Source organism: Podarcis bocagei (assembly GCF_964188305.1).
Source record: "Podarcis bocagei genome assembly, chromosome: 2".
Lineage (NCBI taxonomy): Eukaryota > Metazoa > Chordata > Lepidosauria > Squamata > Lacertidae > Podarcis > Podarcis bocagei.
The window spans coordinates 27,364,861-27,387,963 of record NC_138126.1 but is presented as its reverse complement, the minus strand read 5'-3'; the positions used below and the strand labels follow the sequence as shown (position 1 = coordinate 27,387,963).

General features: G+C 45.9%; 1 protein-coding gene across 8 annotated transcripts in view; it reads left to right on the top strand.

Moving 5' to 3' along the window:
* The window catches only part of FHIT (fragile histidine triad diadenosine triphosphatase), a 1,070,670-nt gene that overhangs the window by 1,042,791 nt on the left and 4,776 nt on the right, over nucleotides 1-23,103 (top strand). For all 8 annotated transcript variants that reach the window (XM_081184398.1, XM_081184395.1, XM_081184391.1 and 5 more), the window contains one exon: nucleotides 18,580-18,690. In XM_081184398.1, the coding sequence (XP_081040524.1) occupies nucleotides 18,580-18,681 (102 nt within the window). In that variant the 3' untranslated portion in view covers nucleotides 18,682-18,690. The remainder of the gene's footprint in view (nucleotides 1-18,579; nucleotides 18,691-23,103) is intronic.

Genomic DNA, 23,103 nt, shown 5'->3' with positions numbered 1-23,103 from the left:
GTCGTGGCCTCTGGGGTTGCAGCACTCATCTCGCTTTATTGGCCGAGGGAGCCGGCGTACAGCTTCCAGGTCATGTGGCCAGCATGACTAAGCCGCTTCTAGCAAACCAGAGCAGTGCACGGAAACACCATTTACCTTCCCGCTGGAGCAGTACCTATTTATCTACTTGCACTTTGATGTGCTTTTGAACTGCTAGGTTGGCAGGAGCAGGGACCGAGCAACGGGAGCTCACCCCGTCGCGGGGATTCGAACTGCCGTCCTTCTGATTGGCAAGTTCTAGGCTCTGTGGTTTAACCTACAGCGCCACCCACGTCCCCTAACAACCATTTGGTTCCTCCTAAACTAGTTCTTCTACTCAGGCCATATTCTTCTGTAGTGGTGCTGGCCTCCCTGGTAACAGGTGTTACAGAATTTCTACCTCACTATGGAGGGAATGTGCCCTGGTAGTTTCACCCAGCTCTTTGGCCTCCTTTGTGAGACAGTTATGTCACGTTCTGTCAACATGAGCAGCTATCCACATTGCTTCTTAGGAGACACACGCTCCTTTTAGTCTTACTTCTTTCTGAGCTGTGTTTTTTTTAAGAGAAGAGCATAGTGGGGAATTTGTCCTTGGCTGATCATGGCTGCCTATAATGACACAAGGGCAGCAGAATTTCAATCGAGTTTGAACACTGCTTGTCCTTTAGAATTTCTTTCATTTCTCAGAGGTGGAGTAAATGCCATTCATATTGGCAGATTATAATGGGAACACTGCCGTACTTTTTTTTTTTTAACTACAGTGGAAGCCTTCTTGCCTCACCCTCTGCACAAAACATCTTTGAGATGCCAGAAGCTGTTACAAGGTTAGAGTCCTAGGAAAGGCCTCAGAACTTCATTTTGTGCTTCTGTGAAATCTTCATGGTATTACTCCGGTGTTGGGATTGGATTTAATGTTTCGTTGCATTGCTTCCTGCGTGTGTGTCTGTTCTTAATTTTTTCAGGGTGGGGAGAGCGAAAAGTGATGGAAACCAATTCATATCAGAAGCACAAGATATTGAATGACCAACTAACAAAAGAGAAGCCTCTTGTCTGCTGTTTCAAGCAGCGTTGAATAATCAAAATCTTGGTCTTCCTTTATAAAATTATCCTCTTTGCAAACATGTTTGCCTTCTCCATCCCTGCTCTAGGTGGCAGGAGCCCCTGGCACATAAATTTTGCTGTGTGCAGAGATATATACAGTGCTACCTCTGGTTACATACGCTTCAGGTTACAGACTCAGAAATAGTGCTTCAGGTTAAGAACTTTGCTTCAGGATAAGAACAGAAATCGTGCTCCGGCGGCGCAGCGGCAGCAGGAGGCCCCATTAGCTAAAGTGGTGCTTCAAGTTAAGAACAGTTTCAGGTTAAGAACAGACCTCCGGAACGAATTAAGTACTTAACCCGAGGTACCACTGTAGACAACAGTAAACAACAACAACAACATTGTTTGCTAAGCAATGTACAACAAGGCAAAATATGCAGCACTTTGTTCACAAGTTATTGTGCAACGATTGTAGATGCAGATCAGTATAGGGGACCACCTGGGGCTATATGTGTATCAGCAGGTTCCAGACGCAGTCTGGGCTCCTCCCCATGTCCCCCCCCCTCCGTTGGATCTTCCTGCTCCAGTAAGGACACCACACGGAGCCAGTGTGGTGTAGTGGTTAAGAGTGGTAGACCCGTAATCTGGTGAACCGGGTTTGTGTCTTCGCTCCTCCACATGCAGCTGCTGGGTGACCTTGGGCCAGTCACACTTCTCTGAAGTCTCTCACCCCCACTCACCTCACAGAGTGTTTGTTGTGGGGGAGGAAGGGAAAGGAGATTGTTAGCCGCTTTGAGACTCCTTCGGGTAGTGATAAAGCGGGATATCAAATCCAAACTCCTCCTTCACTCAGCGACACACATCATCCGACATGTGTATGCAAACAGCAGAGAGAGCAGAAGCTGGGCTGTCCAGGAATGTGGCGTCAAGATTTTATTTATTTACAACAAATCCAAATAAAGAACATAACAGCAGTGCAAACAGCACCTCCCTCAAACATCTTTCTCTATCGGAGGGAGAGAACAAAGAGCGGAAGTTACAGAGGTTCAAACGTAACAGTACAGAAATGTAAGCATGGATATCATGTTACATCAGCAATGGGAGAAGGAAAATACTGACACCCACATCGCATAAGGGGGAACAAGAAGGATACTGCTTTAAGACTAGGATCACCTGCTGTTACTAATAGGTGTAATCTGACATCTGCACACTACACATGCAGACACCGTGCCAGTCCATGAAGGATGCCTCAGGTTCCAGAGGCATGAATATCTAAGAGGTACGGCAGTGTATGAAAAAGTTTTTTCTCAGGTATAATCTCAGATATCAATTCCCTTTAATTTCAAATAAGTCGGGAGGGCAGGGAATCCCTCTCTCTGTCTGTGTTAAGAGGAACACGCTAAATAGTATGACTACTACAGTGGTACCTCGGGTTAAGAACTTAATTCGTTCTGGAGGTCCGTTCTTAACCTGAAACTGTTCTTAACCTGAAGCACCACTTTAGCTAATGGGGCCTCCCGCTGCCACTGCACGATTTCCTTTCTCATCCTGAGGTAAAGTTCTTAACCCGAGGTACTATTTCTGGGTTAGCGGAGTCTGTAACATGAAGCGTCTGTAACCTGAAGCATCTGTAACCCAAGGGACCACTGTATTAGGCTGTGGCGCTGTGGGGATGGTGCAGCTCATTGAAGACAGTGGTAAAGACCATCTGTGCCAATGATACCAGGTTAAGAATACAAGGTTGGCTCTAACTGCTGTAAAAGCACTCCCACTTTTAAGGGCATAGGAAGATCCCTGGCGGAACAGACCAAAGGCCTATGCATAACTGTCAACATTTCCCCTTTTTTAAGGGAAATTCCCTTATTCCGAATAGGATTCCTCGCAAGAAAAGGGAAAAGTTGACAGCTATGGGCCTATGTAGTCCAGCATCCTGTTCTCCTGATGGCCAACAAGGAGGACATGAGCAGCACACTTCCGCACTCAGAGGTATTCAGAGATATACCGCCTCCAGCTCTGGAGATGGCCACGTGGTGTAGTGGTTAAGAGCGGTGGACTCATAATCTGGTGAACCAAGTTCGCTTCCCCGCTCCTCCACATGCAGCTGCTGGGTGACCTTGGGCCAGTCACACTTCTTTGAAGTCTCTCAGCCCCACTCACCTCACAGAGTGTTTGTTGTGGGGGAGGAAGGGAAAGGAGATTGTTAGCCGTTTTGAGACTCCTTAGGGTAGTGATAAAACGGGATATCAAATCCAAACTCTTCTTCTCATCAGCCACTACCGCACGGACTCCAAAGCAGTGTCCCCCAGATTAAAAACTACCTTTCAAGGGTCAAGGCACTGCTTCAAAATCTGCTGTGCAAATTGTTCTCGGCACCCGTCTGTCTCGGGAGACAATGCAAGAGTGCAGCTTTGGGAGTGAAGTCAAACCATTGGAGCATTATAGCGCCTGCTGTAGCTGTGGAGCCGAGTACAGCGGAGACATGTTTTGTTGCAGGTGTGGCAGGTGAAGGCAGATGCAGCCTGGCCTTTCTCCTCTCTGCACTCCTCCCAGTGGTCATTCCTCCTGTGGTCACTGGTATGGATGCACAACCTGACTCTCTGTCTCCAGGCACTGGTGTCTTCTGCAAGGGATTCCCACCCGCTGGGGTTAATGTCGCTATGTAACTACAAAACAATTATTAAAGTGCTGTGGTCTTACACAGTCCCTGCGGGGTTTGGGTTACAATATTCTTGGCGTGCTTTCCACCCCACCTTTCACATTCTTTTTGGACTGACATATCCTTCAGTGTTTACCTCTTATATTTTCTGATTTAAATGTCATGGCATTTAACTCTGAATCATTATAACAAAACAGAGTATAAAAAGAAGCAATAATGCCACCTAACAAGTAGATCCTTGTTTTTCAAAGTGAATGTTAAATGTCTGGGATATTTATTTTACTCCTCTCTCTGCCTCCCGTTTGTCAGCTTGCATCATTGCGGGCTCTGTGAGTGCCTTGTTGATTTTTGCTGTCAAGGTGTGTATCATGATATTGAGTGGATTTTCTTGAGTAATTGGAAGAAAACCATCTATTGAGTCGGAGCCAGAAGTCCAACTGTGTCCTTTGGCAATTACGACATCTTTCTGTGAAGGTGGGAATCCCCGTATCAGAACATTGATGCCCATTGGGAATTAAGGATAAGGCGTTTGTCTGTTTAAGGTACAAGGCCAGCCCTACCATTAGGCAAAATGAAGCAGCTGCCTCAGGTGGCTGATGTTGAGGTGGTCGGCAGTAGCAGTTGGCTAGGTCCCCTGGCCATTCCCATTCTGCTGGAGGACAGAGCTACATGGAATCTCCTGGGCTCCCTAAATGACCCTGCTGCTTCAGGTGTCATGGAGGATGCTGACTTACTATGGACCAAATGGATTTTTCCCTGGTCCCTACAAAATGGTCTGTTAATGTCTCTTAATGGTAGCTGCATTTCAGGCGGCGGTTTCTTGACATTTAACTAGCAATCAGCCTGGCCAAAGGAACTGGCTGGCCAGCTGGAATGTCATAACAAATAAACACTCATGATCAAATATTAGGATCTGTGTGCTTTGCTGGATAACAATATTGCATTTTTTAAAAAATTCACCCCACCTTACCCAAACAATTGGAGCTGTTGGATTGGCACTTCCTCAATGTTGATTTTATAGCTGATTGAAAGGCTGCCTCTCTTTTTGTAGCCCCACTTGCTGAAAAGCAGGGGGGGGGGGAGCTGGGAAATTTCCAGGGTGGGAGATTTTCGGAGAGCAGATGCAGCTCATCAGAGCTCTTCAAAGCTGCTTCTGGCTAGCAGCTGCCAGTTCAGATATCTAAGAACGCACTGTTCCTAGGGACGTTTTGTAGAGAAAAGGCCTGCACGGTGTCCCCTGGAAATTGAATTAAGACCCAGAAATTGTCTATGGAAAGCTTTTGCCTTCTCTTTCATTGACAGCCCCCTTCAGCTGCCCTTTCCAAAGCTCAGCACGGCACTGGTAATTAATATCAAACGGCTCAGTCAAGGTTTTTGTGATGCTGAGGCATCCAGTCATAGGCACTCCTGATCGCAACTTACCTTGTAGTAAGAAAGCATTTAATTAGCAGGACAGTATTAGTCATGGGGGGGGGCTTGGGGAGTGAGAGGTTGGGTGGAGGTTCTGAGCTAATATGGAAGAGTAGGGAGAGAGAGAGAGAGAGAGAGAGAGAGAGAGAGAGAGAGAGAGAGAGATGTTTTACCTCTTTGAGTTATTTCTGCCATTGCAAATGACCCATGCCAATGCAATGAGAAGAGTGTTCTAATGCAGTCATCCACTTAGCCATGGTAAATGTTCGGGTTTTTCTTCGTTTTGCTCTGGCAGCACTGGGGCAGGGATGGTTTCCACCAGTCAGCTGCTTCTGCCAGTGCTCACACATGGATTGCTGGCTAGCATCCCAGAATATTGGACCAGGATGTGGCATGGATTCTTTTTGGATAGCAGGGCTTTCTGAGAAGAGGGGCGAGGTATTTATAGGCATTTGGACGACTTATCTCTTTCTTCATTGTAATGTGTGTGTGCAAGGGGGAAAGAGAGAGAGTTGTGTATACTCTCTCATATATATGTACACACAAGTCTCTCTCTCTCTCTCTCTTTCTCTCTCTCTCGAGACAGATGGATGCCAACCAACAATTTCCACTTGAAATCCAGCAACATCTGGAGGGCCAAGTGTTCCCCAGCCTGCCCTAAATACTACCAACCATTCAGAGGACCAAAACAGGATGGCTGCATTAAACTCTGTTATACTATTAATTCTACTATATAGTAGACCAGTTCCATACATTGTCTTAGTATACAGTGCAGAGAAAAGGTTTCATGGCTAACGTTAGAATGAGACGTAATCAAATTACCATGTTTAAATATCTGTTCTGTTTTGTGGGGGAAAGAAATACATGCCACAAGAGATCTCTTAAAAACTATTTGCCACGTCTACGTTGGAAGTTTGAGATGAGTAGAAATTTAAACTGTGCCTAACAAGAGCACTGTTAATGCATCTTAAAATTGTGTATATATGTAATAATAAGGACTGGATTAAGGTGAAGCAGGCACACTGTTGCATACATTTTTTGCAAGCTACTCTGTCAGTCGTAACACTCCTTACTCCTGCCTATTATTCATCATTTCGAGAAAAGACTCTTCTTAATTCAACAAATGAAATTTGCTAGCTGGCATAAGAGAATGGTTCTGCTTAAGATGTTACATTAGTCTTTTTCTCCAGGATTAAAGGTCAGTGTGGGTCATTTGTCTCTGTGTCGCTTTTTAAAATGACTATAAATTATAAGGCCAAGAGCACTGGATATCATTCATGTTGCAGAAATACACAATTGAAATTTTGGTAAAGCAGATTGCTGCAGCTGTTATTATTATTATTAGTAGTAGTAGTAGTAGTAGTAGTAGTAGTAGTAGTAGTAGTATACAGTATACAGTATACAACAACTGTGTGCATCCTTATGCTAGTATGACTAAGAATAATTTAATGGCCAGAAATCAAAGGATAAACAAACATTAACAAATGACCGTGCAGGTTACATATGTATGTTAAGTTCTCTGTTACAAAAAACATAATGGAAAAATTGTTTGGAATTAGCTTATTTCAGCTGTGGAGTCAGAATTCCCAAGTGAAGAAGATTGGTTGGGATGTGTGACTGTAACTCAGATATAAAAAAAAGTTAGCTGTAGGCAAGGGAGATACAGAATTGGTGAATTTTAAGGGGTGTGTGTGTGAATTTATTTGTATAAATGTGTTGAGAAAGCAGACACACATTTTTACAGAATAGTATAGTGTGTATCTTCTGATGCCCTGTACCATCTAGTATACATTTTATGACATATAAAGTTCAAAATAGGTGAACAGAATAATGAATGAAAGAAAAAAGACAGCCTGAAGAGGACAAAGTATAAAAAACATGCCCTTCACCCTTCCTGTTAGCGTTCAAAGATCTGTAACCTGGGGGGGGGGGGGATGGAGAAGGAGAGAAACCGGAAGGTATATATGCTACTAATGTGATGCAGGTGCAAAATGGCAGCGGGAAATGAAGCCTCACTATTGTATCTCTTTATGGGCACAGTTTAGAAATCTTACTACCCATTGACTCATGTCGTAAAAAAGGCCTCTAGCCAATTGGAATGGGGGGGGGGAATTCTCATCCAGATCCACCTATATGACAGTAGGCAGAAACAATCCATCTGTCAACCTTTCCCAAAAGAATATTCTCCTAACTCTATAGCAGCAGTTCATGTCATCTTCTCTACAGTCCCAGAAATGCTCAGCCAGATAAAATTACAGGTCAGCACAGTCAGTTCCAGGCACTGATTTTCAACTTTCTGTCATCGGGGAACTATTTGCACCCTTTTTTGCTGGGCAAACCCTTTGTGAAGCCTTTTTAGTGTAATCATCATCATCATCATCATTTATTATTTATATCCCACCCATTGGGCCAGGTTTCCCCAGTCACTCTGGGCAGCTCCCAACATAATTAATGTTAATAATAATAATAATAATAATAATAATAATAATCATCATCAATAAAACATCAGACATTAAAAACTTCCCTAAACAGAGCTGCTTTCAGATGTCTTCTAAAAGTCAGATAGTTGTTTATTTCCTTGACATCAGATGGGAGGGTGTTCCACCAGGTGGACGCCACTACTGAGAAGGCCCTCTGCCTGGTTCCCTGTAACTTCTCGCAGAGAGGAAACTGCCAGAAGGCCCTCGGCACTGGACCTCAGTGTCTGGGCTCAACGATGGGGGGTGGAGTCACTCCTTCAGGTATACTGGGCTGAGACGCAGTACATTTGCATCACACTTTCCCCCCACCATGGAACTTACAGCAACACGCATGTGGTTCCCAGACAGTCTCCCATCCAGGCATTGATCAGACCCAGACCTGCTTAGCTTCAGGAAGGTGGCTGCATCACATGCCTTCAGACTGTGCCAAAGAAGCATGTTAATGGACTGTGCATGGGAAGTATAGCATTCTGCCCATTGTATGCTGTGGGGATGCCATCATTTGCCCAGATATTGTGTGGTGCTGCGCATTTGAACTTACCAGAAATGTACGCTTTCTGCTTAATGTCTTCCCCACACTTCTGTAAGATGTCATTGGGATTTGACCGTACCGTCCAAGTCTGTTATGAGCCCAACTCAGTTAAAGCATGCTTGGAGGGTATCCAGGTATTATACGTGTTCTCCTCTGGATCTATCCTCTGGTGCAGATAACACTGCTACAAATGTTTGGAAGCCCTTTGCCAAGCTAATCTTTCCTTTCCAAGAATATCATCTTAGCTGGAGCCAAAATGGAATTTGGTCAAGATCTGAGATATATACCATTCAAAGAACGGAGTCTGCATATTCAGTAGATTATATTAGATTAGGAGACTTTATTTCATATAGATCAGAAACATGATTGGCTGCATAATTTTGGAAGATGCAGAATTCTCCAGATGGCCCAGTGAGTAGATGAATGCTCATATAAGGCATTTTAGGTCCAGGCTCCAGCCAGGCAGCTGTGGGAAACATCTGGCTTCACTTCTTAGTTCTCTACCATGGAGCAGGCAACACTCAGAGGTTTTACAAACTGGAGTGGGCTTTAGAGTGGTCCACTTAGACATGGAGAACCTGCTCTTGTGTTTTATAACAATACCCCGACTGATGCTGTTATTGTACAAGACTTTTGGGTGTCCCAGGCTTCACACAACTAGGGATGTGCAAAATTCCCTTCTTTTTGCTTCTGTGAAAAGTGGCCTTGCTTGTTTGAGATATTTAAATAATCTGCTGGGACAACTTGGCAGGGGGTAGGTGAGGTCTCTAGTCAGTGACTACCTACCGTATTTTTCGGACTATTGGACGCACCAGTCCATAGGACACACCTAGATTTGGGGGGGGGAAATAAAGGCAAAAAAAATTTATCCCCCCCCCCCGGCCAGGCGCGGGGCTGGGGCGGGGAAGCCCGAGCTTCCCCCTCCCCCAGAACGGGACCCAGAGCCATGCCGAAGCTGCGCGCAGCTTTGGCATCGCTCTGGGAGCTTGCGGGGCTGGGGGAGGAGGAAGCCTTCCGCCAGCCTCCAAACCATGTCGGGAGACAGCGGGATGGCGCGCTGCGCCTCTCCCGCTGTCCCCCGAGTTTGCGGGGCTGGGCCAGCCTTCTAACCAAGTCGGGGGACAGCGGGAAGGGCGCGCTGAAGCCTGGAGGTTGTGGGGCTGGTGGGGGGGAGAAGCAGGAGCGCCGCCATCCCGCTATTCCCCGACCTGATCTGGAGGTTGTGGGGCTGGTGGGGGGGAGAAGCATGCTTGCTTCTCCCACCCCCAGCCTCCAGATCAGGTCGGGGAATTGCGGGATGGCGGAGCGCTGCCATCCCGCTATTCCCCGACCTGATCTGGAGATTGTGGGGATGGTGGGGGGGAGAAGCAGGCTTGCTTCTCCCACCCCCAGCCTCCAGATCAGGTCGGGGAATAGCGGGATGGCGGAGCGCTGCCATCCCGCTATTCCCCGACCTGATCTGGAGGTTGTGGGGCTGGGGGGGGGAGAAGCAGGCTTGCTTCTCCCACCCCCAGCCTCCAGATCAGGTCGGGGAATAGCGGGATGGCGGAGCGCTGCCATCCCGCTATTCCCCGACCTGATCTGGAGGTTGTGGGGATGGTGGGGGGGAGAAGCAGGCTTGCTTCTCCCACCCCCAGCCTCCAGATCAGGTCGGGGAATAGCGGGATGGCGGCGCTTCGCCATCCCCCTATCCCCCGAGCTTGTGGGGCTGGGGGGGGGGAGAAGCAGGCTTGCTTCTCCCCCCGCCAGCCTCCAGATCAGGTCGGGGAATAGCGGGATGGCAGCGCTTCGCCATCCCCCTATCCCCCGAGCTTGTGGGGCTGGGGGGGGAGAAGCAGGCTTGCTTCCCCCACCCCCAGCCTCCAGATCAGGTCGGGGAATAGCGGGATGGCGGAGCGCTGCCATCCCGCTATTCCCCGACCTGATCTGGAGGTTGTGGGGATGTGGGGGGGGGGGGAGAAGCAGGCTTGCTTCTCCCCCCGCCAGCCTCCAGATCAGGTCGGGGAATAGTGGGGTGGCGGCTCTGCACCTCTCCGCTGTCCCCAGCTTTTGGGTGCAGGCTGCTGCCCGCAAGCCTTGCGAGCCCGCGGGACATCCCGCCGGGCTTGCAAGACTTGGGATAGCTTCCTGAAGCCTGGAGAGCGAGAGGGGTCGGTGCGCACGGACCCCTCTCGCTCTCCAGGCTTCAGCAAAAGCCTGCATTCGCACCATAGGACGCACACACATTTCCCCTTCATTTTTGGAGGGGAAAAAGTGTGTCCTATAGTGCGAAAAATACGGTAGCTCTGCTATAAACTTATGGAACTTGCTGAGACAAGTCAGATGTTTGACTGCAGCTGCAGGAGCACTATCCCTGGTCCTGAAACCACTCTGCAAGGTGCTGATTTTTGCCTTCCCATGCCACACACCCCTGCCTGTCTGTAGAACCAGGAACTTCTGACCTCCCCTTCTTTTTCAGATATTCACCTCTCCTTGGCAGTGAACAACCCCTTGAATCACAATACTTCTCACATTGGCCTGCATCAGAGGATCATCCCAAGGTTCATAAACCATGGTTTGAGAAACCACGAACTAGCATCAGGACCAGAAATAGCATCCTCCTTTAGGGCTCTCTTCCTCACTTTGTGCAGCACAAATCCCATCTTGTATGAGTTCTCTGTTACTTCCAAACTAGAAAATTCTTGTTAATGTTGGCTTTGTGCCAAACCTGGAAAATAAACCAGGTTCACCAGTAAGGATGCACTGAGGAACTCCAGCTTAATAAACTATGGTTAGTGAGGAGAGGAGGGAGAAGTTCCATAGTGCCAGAGGATGTATACTGCACAGAGGATGTATGATACAACCCACGGTTTCCCACTGCTCTTCAACATTTTTGCACTGATATATTTGTCAATGGTTTTGCATTTATTGATTTCAGTAATTTATAGACCACTCAATACCACAGTTCCTAAGCAGTGTTCGCATTGTTTCTGGGTTACGTTGGGAGCCAGCTTGTGTTTCAGTTTTAAAAAGTGGGATACATTTCCCCTCTAAACAATGAAAACTTGTCTCAGTGCAACTTTGCATCTCTGCAAGCCGCCCTGTTGTTAACATAGCTCTTATAGACAGGCAAACTTCAGGAGTGAAAATGCAGCGGCTGAAACCAAGCCATCTGTCTTCTCATATATTGTTTGTTGACCAATAAACTGGGATTATTAGCATATCTCCATATTCTGCCCATCCACCCACCCTTTTTATTTGTGCTGTGTTTTTCCAGATCCCAATTTTGCTGCTAGCTATAGTGCTGTGCCCTTTTTACATTTTCCTACGCAGATTTCATCCTGCTTAGGCAGCGATGTTACATTAGAAAGCCATTTTCTACCGTAGCAAGGCGTATATGATCCAATAGCTGTAGGGAAATTAACCACATTATTGTTGTTCCACTGGCAGAAAACTCATTTTCATTTTGATATTAGCTCCAGGTATGTTATAAATCCATCTTGTAACATTATTAAAAGGGGATATTTTTTATTTTTTGTGGGGCGGGGGAAGTAAGGGTAAAAAGGCTCAGTGTGTAACATTGGCAACTTCTGCCTCCAGCACTTAGGGAGGGGCTTAAAATGAATGCAAATGTCATCATATAAATTCTATGCAACTGGAAAATGGTTGAGCGAGAGGAGCGACTGTCGCTTCGGCTGCTGTTTTATGTAACAGGGTTACAGCGGTGTGTGGAATGAATTGGCAAGCAAGTTATGGAAGACAACAGGCCTCACGCTTTTAAAACTGAGGTTCTGTCTTCAGCGAAGTGTGGGACTTAAAGGAGAAAGTCCAGAAAAGAGTAGATATACATGCTGGGCTGCAAGGGACACCAAGCTAAATCCTACCAATTTTGTGTGTCAGGGTGTGGAAAGCTTGACACTACAGCAGATGCAGGTGAAAATGGCAGCCCTATACCTCCTTCCTTTCCTCCACCCCTGGCAATATCCAGGGATACGCCATGTATGATATATGATGACGTGTTGGTGTGGGGGCAGGGATTCTTCGGTCACAAGATGCATAGGGCATCTTGTCTATCAAAATTGTCTATCAAAAAATTGTCTATCAAAAACTTCACTCTTGTGGTTTATCACCACAACAGCTACTCACTTTGGGTTTTGGTAATGCAAGCAGTCTAATCTGTCAGCACCTAAATGATATCGAGCGTCAGAACAACTTGGCCACAATAAGGAAATTTTGACCATGGTATGACTGTTTTCCACCTTCCCATTTCAACTCTCTGGCACCCTATCTGCATAACCTAGCAATTCTACAATATAGACGTGCTTTTACTCTCGCAAGATTGAAGGTATTGCCCTCATCTGTACTTGAGGGGCGATTCCAACAGATTCCACACAAAAAACGCTTATGTCCCTGTGGAGATGGCAGCACTGAATCGGTGGTGCATGCCCTTCTGGCTTGCACTCTTTATAAAGACTTGAGGAATGAGATTACCACCCCTCTTTTATTGTCCATTCTGGGTCACCCAACCACTGCCACAGTGTCCTTTCCCTTGGCAGATCAAGATGAGTATGCGACAGCAAAGGTTGCAAGGTTTTTAGCTGGGGCAATCCGAATAAGATCCACTATTTGACTATTGATTCAAAGCCCTAGAATGTATTTTATATAATTGACTTTTTATTTTTATTTTCTGTGTATCGTATTGCTGATTTATTGCTATGGCTGATGGCTGACTCAAATAAAGATTCATTCATTCATTCGTTCGTTCGTTCGTTCGTTCATGTAAGCAGCTGCTCATTGGGTTGTGCTTGTGTTCAAGAACAGACCAGCAGCTAGTGGAGTTTTTTCTTTTCCTTTCCCAACACTTGCGAAGGGTGTGGCAGAGTATGGGCTGAAGGCACACAAGGCCATCACCTTGCTAACACTAAGCACTCTTTCGTCTACATTGGGAAAGGCTCAGTGGTTCAATCCCCCAGCATGCCCAGGTAGGGCAGGGGGAAAATCCCTACCTGAAATGCCAAATGGATTACTGTAATGGTTTGACAGGGTATAAGGCGGCTCCCTATGTTCCAACAAATATTGCTGGCTTCAAGCTATATCTGCAATTTCTGTCCCATCTTCAAGGGACGTCCCTCTTATAACACTTTGCAGTGATCTAAGTGTAATTTTGTGAGTTCATGAATAACTGTGGTTAGGCTATCTCTTTTCAGGAGAGATCACAGATGGTGCAACAGCCTAAACTGGGGCTAATCCTGCCATGCGTTGGATTTGTTAGGCACACCCTGTTTCTTTGTTGTGTGTTGTCGATTCAAATCATATATTTCCCCCTTGTTGTTTAAAGCTGTTTCCCTGATTTTGTTTTGTTTTGTTTTGGGGTTTGAGTTTTCTAGGCCCAGGAAGTCATGGCACACTCCAGGGTATGATTAATAGATCATATATCTTTCACAGGACAAGAATAGTTTCTGGTTTCAGGTGCCATTGTGGATATGGCTATAGAAAAACCCGCCCCCTTGGCTCATCCATCTGTAGATAGGAGGCTGAGCCAAAGACAAGAGTGGAGAACCAGTGGAGATCACGAAGGTGCAGCATGGTGTCTGAAGGGAATGAGAAAGGGCTGCATTTGCCCTTATGGCCTGGAGGTTCAACACCCCTATATTAAATAGTTATTGCCTGCCTTTAGATTTTTAAGTTTATAGACAATATACATAACTTGATATAGGGACGCAGGTTCCTTTTCTTTTTAAATAACTTGATGCAAGCTTTCTCTGCCTGTCTCATTCAATGCACCATGCTCCTTCTGAAGGGAGATTTCAAAGAGATTATAGGTGGATTTACAACTTGGGGAAAAGGGAGGCTGAGTTCTATGGAATGGCAATTTGACATATGTTGGTTTGTTTTAACTTGGCGGAACAAAATAAGCAGTGGTGCATGCTAATGGTATTTTTTCAATTCCCTCATCCCAGTTCTACACCTCAGCTAATATCTGGGAATCTGGAAGGATGAAAATGGCCTTTTTCTTTACAGAAAAAGTACTGTGTTTTCAAAATGAAAATCTAAGCCCAATATAATTTCTCTTCTTCGTTTAGGCACACTGCTGTTAACCTTTAAATGCAATCAATCTTTGATGATGCTAAGACTGCTCTGTAGGGATGGTAATTGATTTTCAAACTTGGTCTTGCGGCCTACAGAAAGACTCTGCTATTCTGAGTTTCACTACGAAGCCGCCTACTGTAATTAAGACTGGGGTGTTTCCCATTTCTTCTGTGGGCACCTCATCACAGTTTTGGAGGAACTTGTGCTGTCAAGGTTCATATTAAGCAGATCTGTCTGGAAAGATGGATAAGCGATTTGCAGGAGATGTTCAGTTCATAGGACCACAGGGTTAAAGTGGGGGCTCAGCATGTCTGAGTAAGATTACAGATTGATCCTAATATTAAGGACCAATCCTTTCGTATAGTGATGGGGTATAGTTTGCCTAATTCACACTTTGTGGAATGGCACACCAATGCTGAAATGCATCCACACTTCTGGGAGTTCTGTGATGCAGTTCTGCAACCAAAAAATCTCTACAAAAACGTGTTTCTTAGGAGAAAGTGTGCATGAATATGCAGGGCCAGGTTCAGCATTCTCTGCTGCATGAGGTTAAAGCTGAAAATAATGTTTGTGCAGTGTGAAATCCCATGCAACAGCTGTGCTAGTGGAGGACTGCTATGCAACCAGTTGTTGCAGCAGGAAGGATGGGGGCTGTAGCAATCTGTTGCCTAACTAGCCACAAGAACAATCCTTGCTCCCTGTGGCTTTCTCTTGTGTAAACTATTCAGCTAGCACAAGTCATTCCGCAAGTGCAACTTGTACACAGCTAAGGAACTTTAACGTAGTTCTGCACTGAATTCCTCCCACTTACATTTTTGAAAACGATGCATTAAAATTCATTGTGTTAGGAGAAATGGCTTGCAAAAGTGCACTTTTGGAAGGAAAATGCAGAATACACACACACACACACAGAGAGAGAGAGAGAGAGAGAGAGAGAGAGAGAGAGAGACCGTAAACACGCCCCCATGTATAAAACGATCCCTATTTTGGGGGACTCCAAATTAAGAAAATGGGGGGAGATTGCCCAGAATTGTTGAGCATTTTGGGGGGGATTGATGAAAATCTCTCACTCACCTGACCGACACTACCAATAGCACATGTCACCAAAGCCACCAATCGTCTGACCAATCACCGCCAGAAGCCGCCAATCGCCCGCCCAATTTTCCCAGCGGTAGCCAATTGACAGCAGCCCTTGCCTCACCCACAAATCACCTGTACAATCACCACTGACAATCTCCTGCTCGCTGCTGCAACCAATCTCCCGTCCCCCCTATGCATTATCTGTCTAGACTCCCAATTTCTAACATATAATAATAATAATAATAATAATAATAATAATAATAATAATAATAATATCATATTATATGCGGGAAAATATGGTATATATCTGGCATATATATGGCAAAATTGTGAACAAAAATGTGTATATTGAGCACTAGTAATGTGCAGTAGAATGCTGATGATTTTCCATGAGGACTTTAACAAATTGCAAATGGATGTGGAAATGTGGGCAACTGAGCTTAAGCCTGGAAAACTGAGAAATCAAAATGGATAGACTTGTCCATTTCTTTCATACTGCATTGTCTCAGATACAAGCTTTTTCAGTGGAGTTACTCCACACATCCAGCTGCAGAGTGGTGTAGAGGATAGGAATGGTGTTCTCTGCTTCCAAGTGTTGGATGTCATCCGCCAACCCACACAGTAGCTATAAATTTGCATCTGGATAGAGTAAAAGTAGCCACTTTCAGCCATTCATGATGCATATAGATGCTCCCATATTAAATAAGAACAGAATCAGAAGCTCCTCATTGTGGCATGTCTGGGTTGGGGACTGGGCTGATCAAGACTGAAGTGGTCTTGGGGGTGAAGCTAGTGAGCTCCGATAAGCGGACTCACCTCGCCCCAGGTAAGACCTGTGGCAACTCTTAGGTGCTTTCAGGTAAAGATAAAGGGACCCCTGACCATTAGGTCCAGTCGTGACTGACTCTGGGGTTGCGGCGCTCATCTCGCTTTACTGGCTGAGGGAGCTGGCGTACAGCTTCTGGGTCATGTGGCCAGCATGACTAAGCTGCTTCTGGCGAACCAGAGCAGCGCATGGAAACGCCGTTTACCTTCCCGCCAGAGTGGTACCTATTTATCTACTTGCACTTTGACATGCTTTTGAACTGCTAGGTTGGCAGGAGCAGGGACCGAGCAACGGGAGCTCACCCCGTCATGGGGATTCGAACTGCCAACCTTCTGATTGGCAAGTCCTAGGCTCTGTGGTTTAACCCACAGCGCATCAGTTAAATGTATATTTTCACCCAGGACTTCAGCTGGTTGTTATTGTTTGAACTCACCCTTCGTGTTTTTCATCTCCTGATTGCATGAGGCAGTTCCGGGTTTTAAATTGTGACTGTGAGCTGCTTTGGTAGCAATACGATCGGAAAAGCAGTATATAAATTGGATGGATAAATAAATAATACAAGGTCTCCTCCAACTGTTCAAGTCTGGAAATCAAAGCTGCATACAAAGTCCTGAGCAATCTGAAAGTACCAAGATTTATTATTATTATTATTAACCTGCCTACTGTGTTTCCTTGCTACACAGCACAAATATATAAACACACTCTTTCCAAGATGGGCCCTTTTTCGAGCAGATGCTTACTGAGGTGTGACTTCTTGAGTTTCCTGATTAATTACCCTCCTCTTTTAGCTTGAGCAGAATAAGCACAGACTTTTGATCTCTTATAAACAGTGAGGCTTCTTGAAGATTTCTTTTTGCAAAAAAGAAGGGAAAAAAGGGATTCATTTCCTCACCCGTTGTCTCCCAGTGTGACATTCTACCCCAGCTGACAATTGGGTCTCGTGTTATTTTATTAAAATCAAGAGTGCTACAGAATGGCATACTTTTCTCGTCTTTCAGGCTGCAAGCCCTTGAGGAAAGCACAATGCGGTTGAATAACTGATTCAGATGAAGAGGGTCTCTCTCTCTCTCTCTCTCTCTCTCTCTCTCTCTCTGTGTGTGTGTGTGTGTGTGTGTGTGTGTGTGTGTGTGTATCTCTGCTTCTCGTTCTTTATAGCAAGAACTGCACATTTCAGAAATGTACACTATTACTGCCGCCTCCCAAATCTAGGGTTGGATGTGGCTTTGATAGGCCTGTGTGTTCTGAGATGCTTCAACATACCTGGATATCACAGGGGAAGGAAAGGACTATAAAGCCAGCGCTGGGTTCAAAGGTTCCTCTGCAAAGGTGGCCCCCTCCTTACACTGGTGGGCCACAGGTCAACACTTCAAATTTTCCACAGTGCTGCAGAGTGACGCTATATCAGGTTCTTCTGGGAATTATGGGAAATTTAATAAAGCAGGCAGCTCCCAGACTCAGCTGCCAGTCTGTAGAGGGCAGGGCAGGCCATTTTCAGCAGCATTGATCCCTGGTGGGGATCTTGGGCCAGGGAAAATAAAAAACATTAGGAAAACATGCTTTGCAAAACTGTATATGAGGCAAAACTGCACACAAAGCTGTTTAAATTTGGCGAAATTGACACGAGTGTGCTGATAAATCTTCACGAAGGCTTTTTCAAAAAGCAAACTGATGTGGAAAACTAGAAAAGTTGGGAAGGGTGTGGAACAGGCCTGGTGAGGGGTGTGGCCTGAGGGCCAGGTGGAAAGACTTTGAGGGCCACGTTCAGTTCCTGGGCCTGAAATTCCCCTCCCATGTGTTGCACTAGCACGGTATGTGTGTGCTTTGATAAGCTCTGCAGCAAATCAATGCTAACACAATTTTGACTGCGTGTGTGTAGCATATGTTCTTGAAATGGCTGTGGAAACCCTGCCAGATTTTTTTTTGGGGGGGTTAGAAATAATAAATTATTATTATAAATTATTATTGAAATGTGTGTGCGTTGCTAACATGCAAGGGAACTGAAGGCAAGCTGGTACACACCACCAATTCTGGAAATTTTCTGTGTTAGGCTGGAACTCAGGAGGAGTAAGGAATGAGATCAAATTTATGGAACGATATTCATTCTCTCTTGTGCATGAGCCCCATTGCTTGTTTAGCCAAAATGGCAGGACCCGTGAGTGAGATATCTGATAGAGGAACCTCCCAAACTGCCCAACGAGGTGTGAGAGTTGGTCAGTAGCCAAAGAATAATTGCTGGTTGTTGCCAGGGAAGGAGTGCTTGAGAGGAATAGAAAACTGGAGGAAAGAAGGAATAGAACTGTTATGGAACTGCGTGGGCAATCTGCTCGTCCCTCTTCATAACGTTTGCAGACCCTCACGCATCTCGTCCATTTCTGCTACCATCCCTACCTGCAATGTCCTTGAAAAGGAGTCTCCAGGTAGCACCAATTAACCTTCTTCTTCATCTTGCCATCTCTCCCCTCCCCAGCTCCAGCGTCACGATAAAGAGGCGGAGGATTCCCCCAGCAAGTGGAGATCTGACGACGAAATGGCCATGGAAGCAGCAAGCCTCGAGAAGTATTTTAAGTGAAAACATGAGGTAATTATCCGGCTGAGGGCTGGTGTAAACCTTTTGTTTATACAGCACCTTACATATCCTAGAATTCTAAGGTTACGGTCCCTAGAATTCTGCAGGCGGGTCACATGAGATGCTGTAATGAGACAGCAGCTCACATGATTTTCAACCTCTTGCCTTGGCCTTTCCCCCAATCCCCCTCATATACAGTAAGGTATGGAAGATGGAAATAGATGTGTTATGCAGCCTGCCTGTTCCCCTTCAACTAGCCTGCTGCCCTCAGGGGTTGTGGAGGAGGCCTACTGATCAGCCGTGTTGAGTGCTAGCCTGGCTGGTTCTGTACATGAAACTGTCCTTTGCCTCAGGCAGCAAAATGTCTTGGGTCTGGCCCTGTGTGAGATACTGCACCTCTCCGTCCCCAGGCTTTCTGCCATGACAGAACACGCCAACCCCTGCGCTGTGATAACATCACACCCTGTGACTTCGAGTTTTTGTCGTAGGGCTGTAGCTCTGGCATCACCGCCACCGTGCCAACTTTCGTTTAATGGGTTTCCCATCTCTGAAATCTTCTGATTCCCACTTTCAGAACAGACCCGCTGCAAAGCTCCGCGCTCTGCTCCGGGAAAGAATGACATTTTAAAAGGCAAGGCCGTTCGTCAGTAAGGCCTCTGAAAAGTGCATCGCTTTCATGTCCTTCCTTTGGACCCAAAGGGCAGACTATCCTATAGAAACGGATTGGCCCCCTGAGACCAGTCTGTGATGCAGCGAGATGGACAGAGACATGATGACAGCCAGGCTGTTCTTTCATTTCTCTGGCACTTTTCAAGACATTTCATATTTCTTCTTCAAGGAAGCCCCAAAAGAGGGGGTGATAAATGTTTCACCAGGGTGGTTTCGTTTTTGACAGTCCAATTTAGGAGGATCCTCTGGCTAAATTTCACAAGCCATTTACCTGTTTTGCTGCAGAGACCAGAACATCGGCAGCATGTCCTGAGCCGTTTGGTACTCTTCAGTTTGTTGAACCCTCTTCATTAGACTCTTCTTTGAGCACTGTTGCTCCCTCTCTCATAATGTATGCACTATCCAGTGGAAGATGCCAGGGATGTCCAAAGGTTATTGTCCCTTGAGGGCAGACTGCTGGGCCCCTCAAACTCCTGCTGCAACATGCATGCTTCCAGCATGATCTCAGTGCTCTGGTTCCGGCAGTTCCCATCCCTCGTGGCTATTAAATATAGCCACTGGGGTACCCTTTATCAAGAGAGACGAGAGTCAAGGGGAGTACAACCTTGCACCTTCTGCTCCGTCTCTCGGCGGTTTCAAAAGTCAACAGCCATGGTGTCCTTCTGGATCAGATCTGTGGGATGGGTACTGAAGACAGTCGTTCCTTTCCTGCCTCCAGAGTTGGTGCCAAAGAGTAGCACAGGGGGAGTGTTCTTTGACCCCCCTAGCAATTTTGCTATTGGCTTCCTCAGGTCACATTATTATTATTATTATTATTATTATTATTATTATTATTTCTCAGGTTGCAGTTAATTCCGATCGCCCCTCCCCTCTCTCAGCAGACAGCCAAGGAAGTAGACAAGGAAGCTCTTACTGAGTCTTTATTCAATAATCACAGTGAGAGGTCTCTGTATGCTGCCTACTAGGTTAATGGCGTTGCTCCAACTGAGCTCCTTCCACTCCCTTCCTAGCAAAAGCACGTCCCCTTACGGCGGCCGCCAGAGGCTAATTGTCTTTGAGTCCTTTGCTCTTCCACTTTCATTGCACGCCGGGTTCTGGGAGAAGGGGGTGGAGTCAGTGGTAACGTGTCAGCTGGCTGCTCTGTCTCTGTCTCCCCCTTCTCCTCTCCCAACACCTCCCAACTCTTCTGTTCACCTGTCTCTGAGCTGTGACCTTCCTCAAACCACTGCTGTAATTCAATACTGCCTTCCTCTTACCTGGAAAGTTCAGGAGGGGAGGTCGGTCTCCACCATTCCTCTTCAGTCTCATTCCCCTCAGTCCAGTCCCTGACATCATCATCATCATCATTATCATTTATACCCTGCCTTTTTCCTCCAATGAGCTCAAGGTAGTGTACATTATTCTCCTCCTCATTTGATCCCCACCACAGCACTGCGAGGTAGGTTGGGCTGAGAGACAGTGAGCGTTTCAGTCCATCTCTTTCAATAAACACCACTAGCAATGGGCTATAGTACATCACTATAAAATTCAGAATCAGCGTTGGCACAAATTGCACATGCAGGGCTTTACAGAGAGGGGAAAAATGGGAGAATTAAGTGCTTCTTTATTATATTCAAATGACTCCCCCCCTCCCCCGTTGCTCATATTAATGGGAAAGAAAGCAATCTACAGTTCCTCAAGACCTTCTTGACCTGGAAGGCTTTGTAAGTGCTGGAGCTTGAATGTGTTAATGGGAGGAAAGAGAAATTGCAATTGAGAGAAGGTTTGGGGGGGATATATATGTGATTTCTCATTTTGTGATCCCATTGTTCACAGCGAAAGCTTGTTAAATAAGTGGCACAATTGGCCGGCTAATCTGGCCCTGTTGAGCTGACCCTGTAAGGCCAATAATTGTATGGGAAGATAACTTGCTCTGAGTCAGCGTCAGAACTGCATGACAGGAACGTTGCAAATCATCAATGAAAGATGGATACCTAGCAGATTAAGTTGGAGAGTGGGGGGAGCTATTGCTTTGGGAGCAACAAATAAGTCTTTTTCCTGCTTTCTGACATTACTCAGCTGGTTGGCTACTGTGAGAACAGGATGCTGGAATAGATGGGCCATAATCATCATCATCATCATCATCATCATCATCATCATCATCATCATTTCTTATTTATACCCCGCCCATCTGGCTGGGCTACCCCAGCCACTCTGGGTGATGCGCAGCGTAAATTAATAATGCAGAGCTCTTAATTAAATAAAAGTTTTACTGAGTTAAAATAAACTTCTTCATAAACAACATGGTTCCAAACAGTTTGACTGAGATTGCATACTGACTCTGTTCACAAGTGAAACAGACAGACTCTCACATCTTACAGAGAGCACAAAGAGAAACTGGCTGCTAAGACACATGTCAGAGTGACTCAACAGTAAGCAGTTAGGCCTGAATAACTTTAGTAGGCCCAAATGACTGTCTTTGTCACATGACACTGGATGGCTTCCAACAAAATTGGCATGATCCAGCAGGCAATGCCTGACACTCAATGTTCAAAGAAAAATGTTGCATCAAGCTTGGAAGCTTTGCTATTGTACAGTACTTCACAAAGGGCTAGGTGAGCTTGTCTATGCTTGCAGGAGACAAACGATTAAACAATTGTTAAGATATTAAAAGGGTATACCAAGGGAGTTTAAGTTTGGGTCCCTAGTGATGTCACAGATACTATCCAATAGGTAGCTGCGACACTGGCAGTGTATGCAACATTCAAACATGCTTGGGGAGGGGGAGGGAGGACTGAGTTTTCATTTCCTCAGTGCTTGGTAATGGATCTTCAAATTTCCTGGCAGCAGAAATGTTACCTTGAGAAAAAAGAACTCTGTTTCAGCTGCCCATCTTTTGCTCACACTGCTACCCAGATCCCATTAGCTGCTGCTTTAGCAACTGGCGTTTAGGGGATCAGGCTGTAAGATACGTAGGACTTAAGGCATTTAAAACTTGGTTGCAAGCCAGCTGCTGCCACCTAGTTCCCATCCGGCCAAAATGTGCAGCTATTATATTTATGATGCATTAAGCCATAAGGCGGCATGTAATTGCCAGCGCTGGCACTTCTGTTGTGCAAACTGATGTGTAAGGTAAGCTCGCATGAGAGGGTCATTTAGAAGGCAGCAGTTAACAGGCCACGTTTACAGCTGCAGACCGCTTTTCAGATGTGTGCAGATTCCTTGGCATTGTGGGAATCGGGCGTCTCATTAGCAAGATAAACGTTTTGATGTTCTCATGTTCCTGCAGTTTTTTAATAAAAAAAAAACCACACACACACACACACAGAAATTTCTCTCTGATCTGTCAGGGCACTTTATAGAGCCAAAAGGTTCATTCCACTCAAGCAGCAGACACCCGCTGACACAATGGAACTTCCTGTTCCCTGCAGCCGTCCAATCTGCTCCAGACAGTTGGGGGAATCATCCAAAGTATATTTGCAGGGGCAGGCATGTGAGGAGCGGAGATGCACATGCACTGAACTCCAATTGTGCCACATTAGACTCAAGCCTTTGAACGGATTGGTTCAATGTAGCCCATGTGAATAGTGTCAGGAGTTCAGCCTACACTCGAGTAGGACCCTGGCAGAGAAACATGCCCGACTGGCATGTTCTCTCCGTCCTGGTCTTTCATTTGGGAGCTTCATAAGCTTTCTTCAGCCCGAACATCACAGCGACTGATGCTAACCGACACCGGCACACTTAGGGATCAACAGAGTTTGTGCATCTTGCATGACA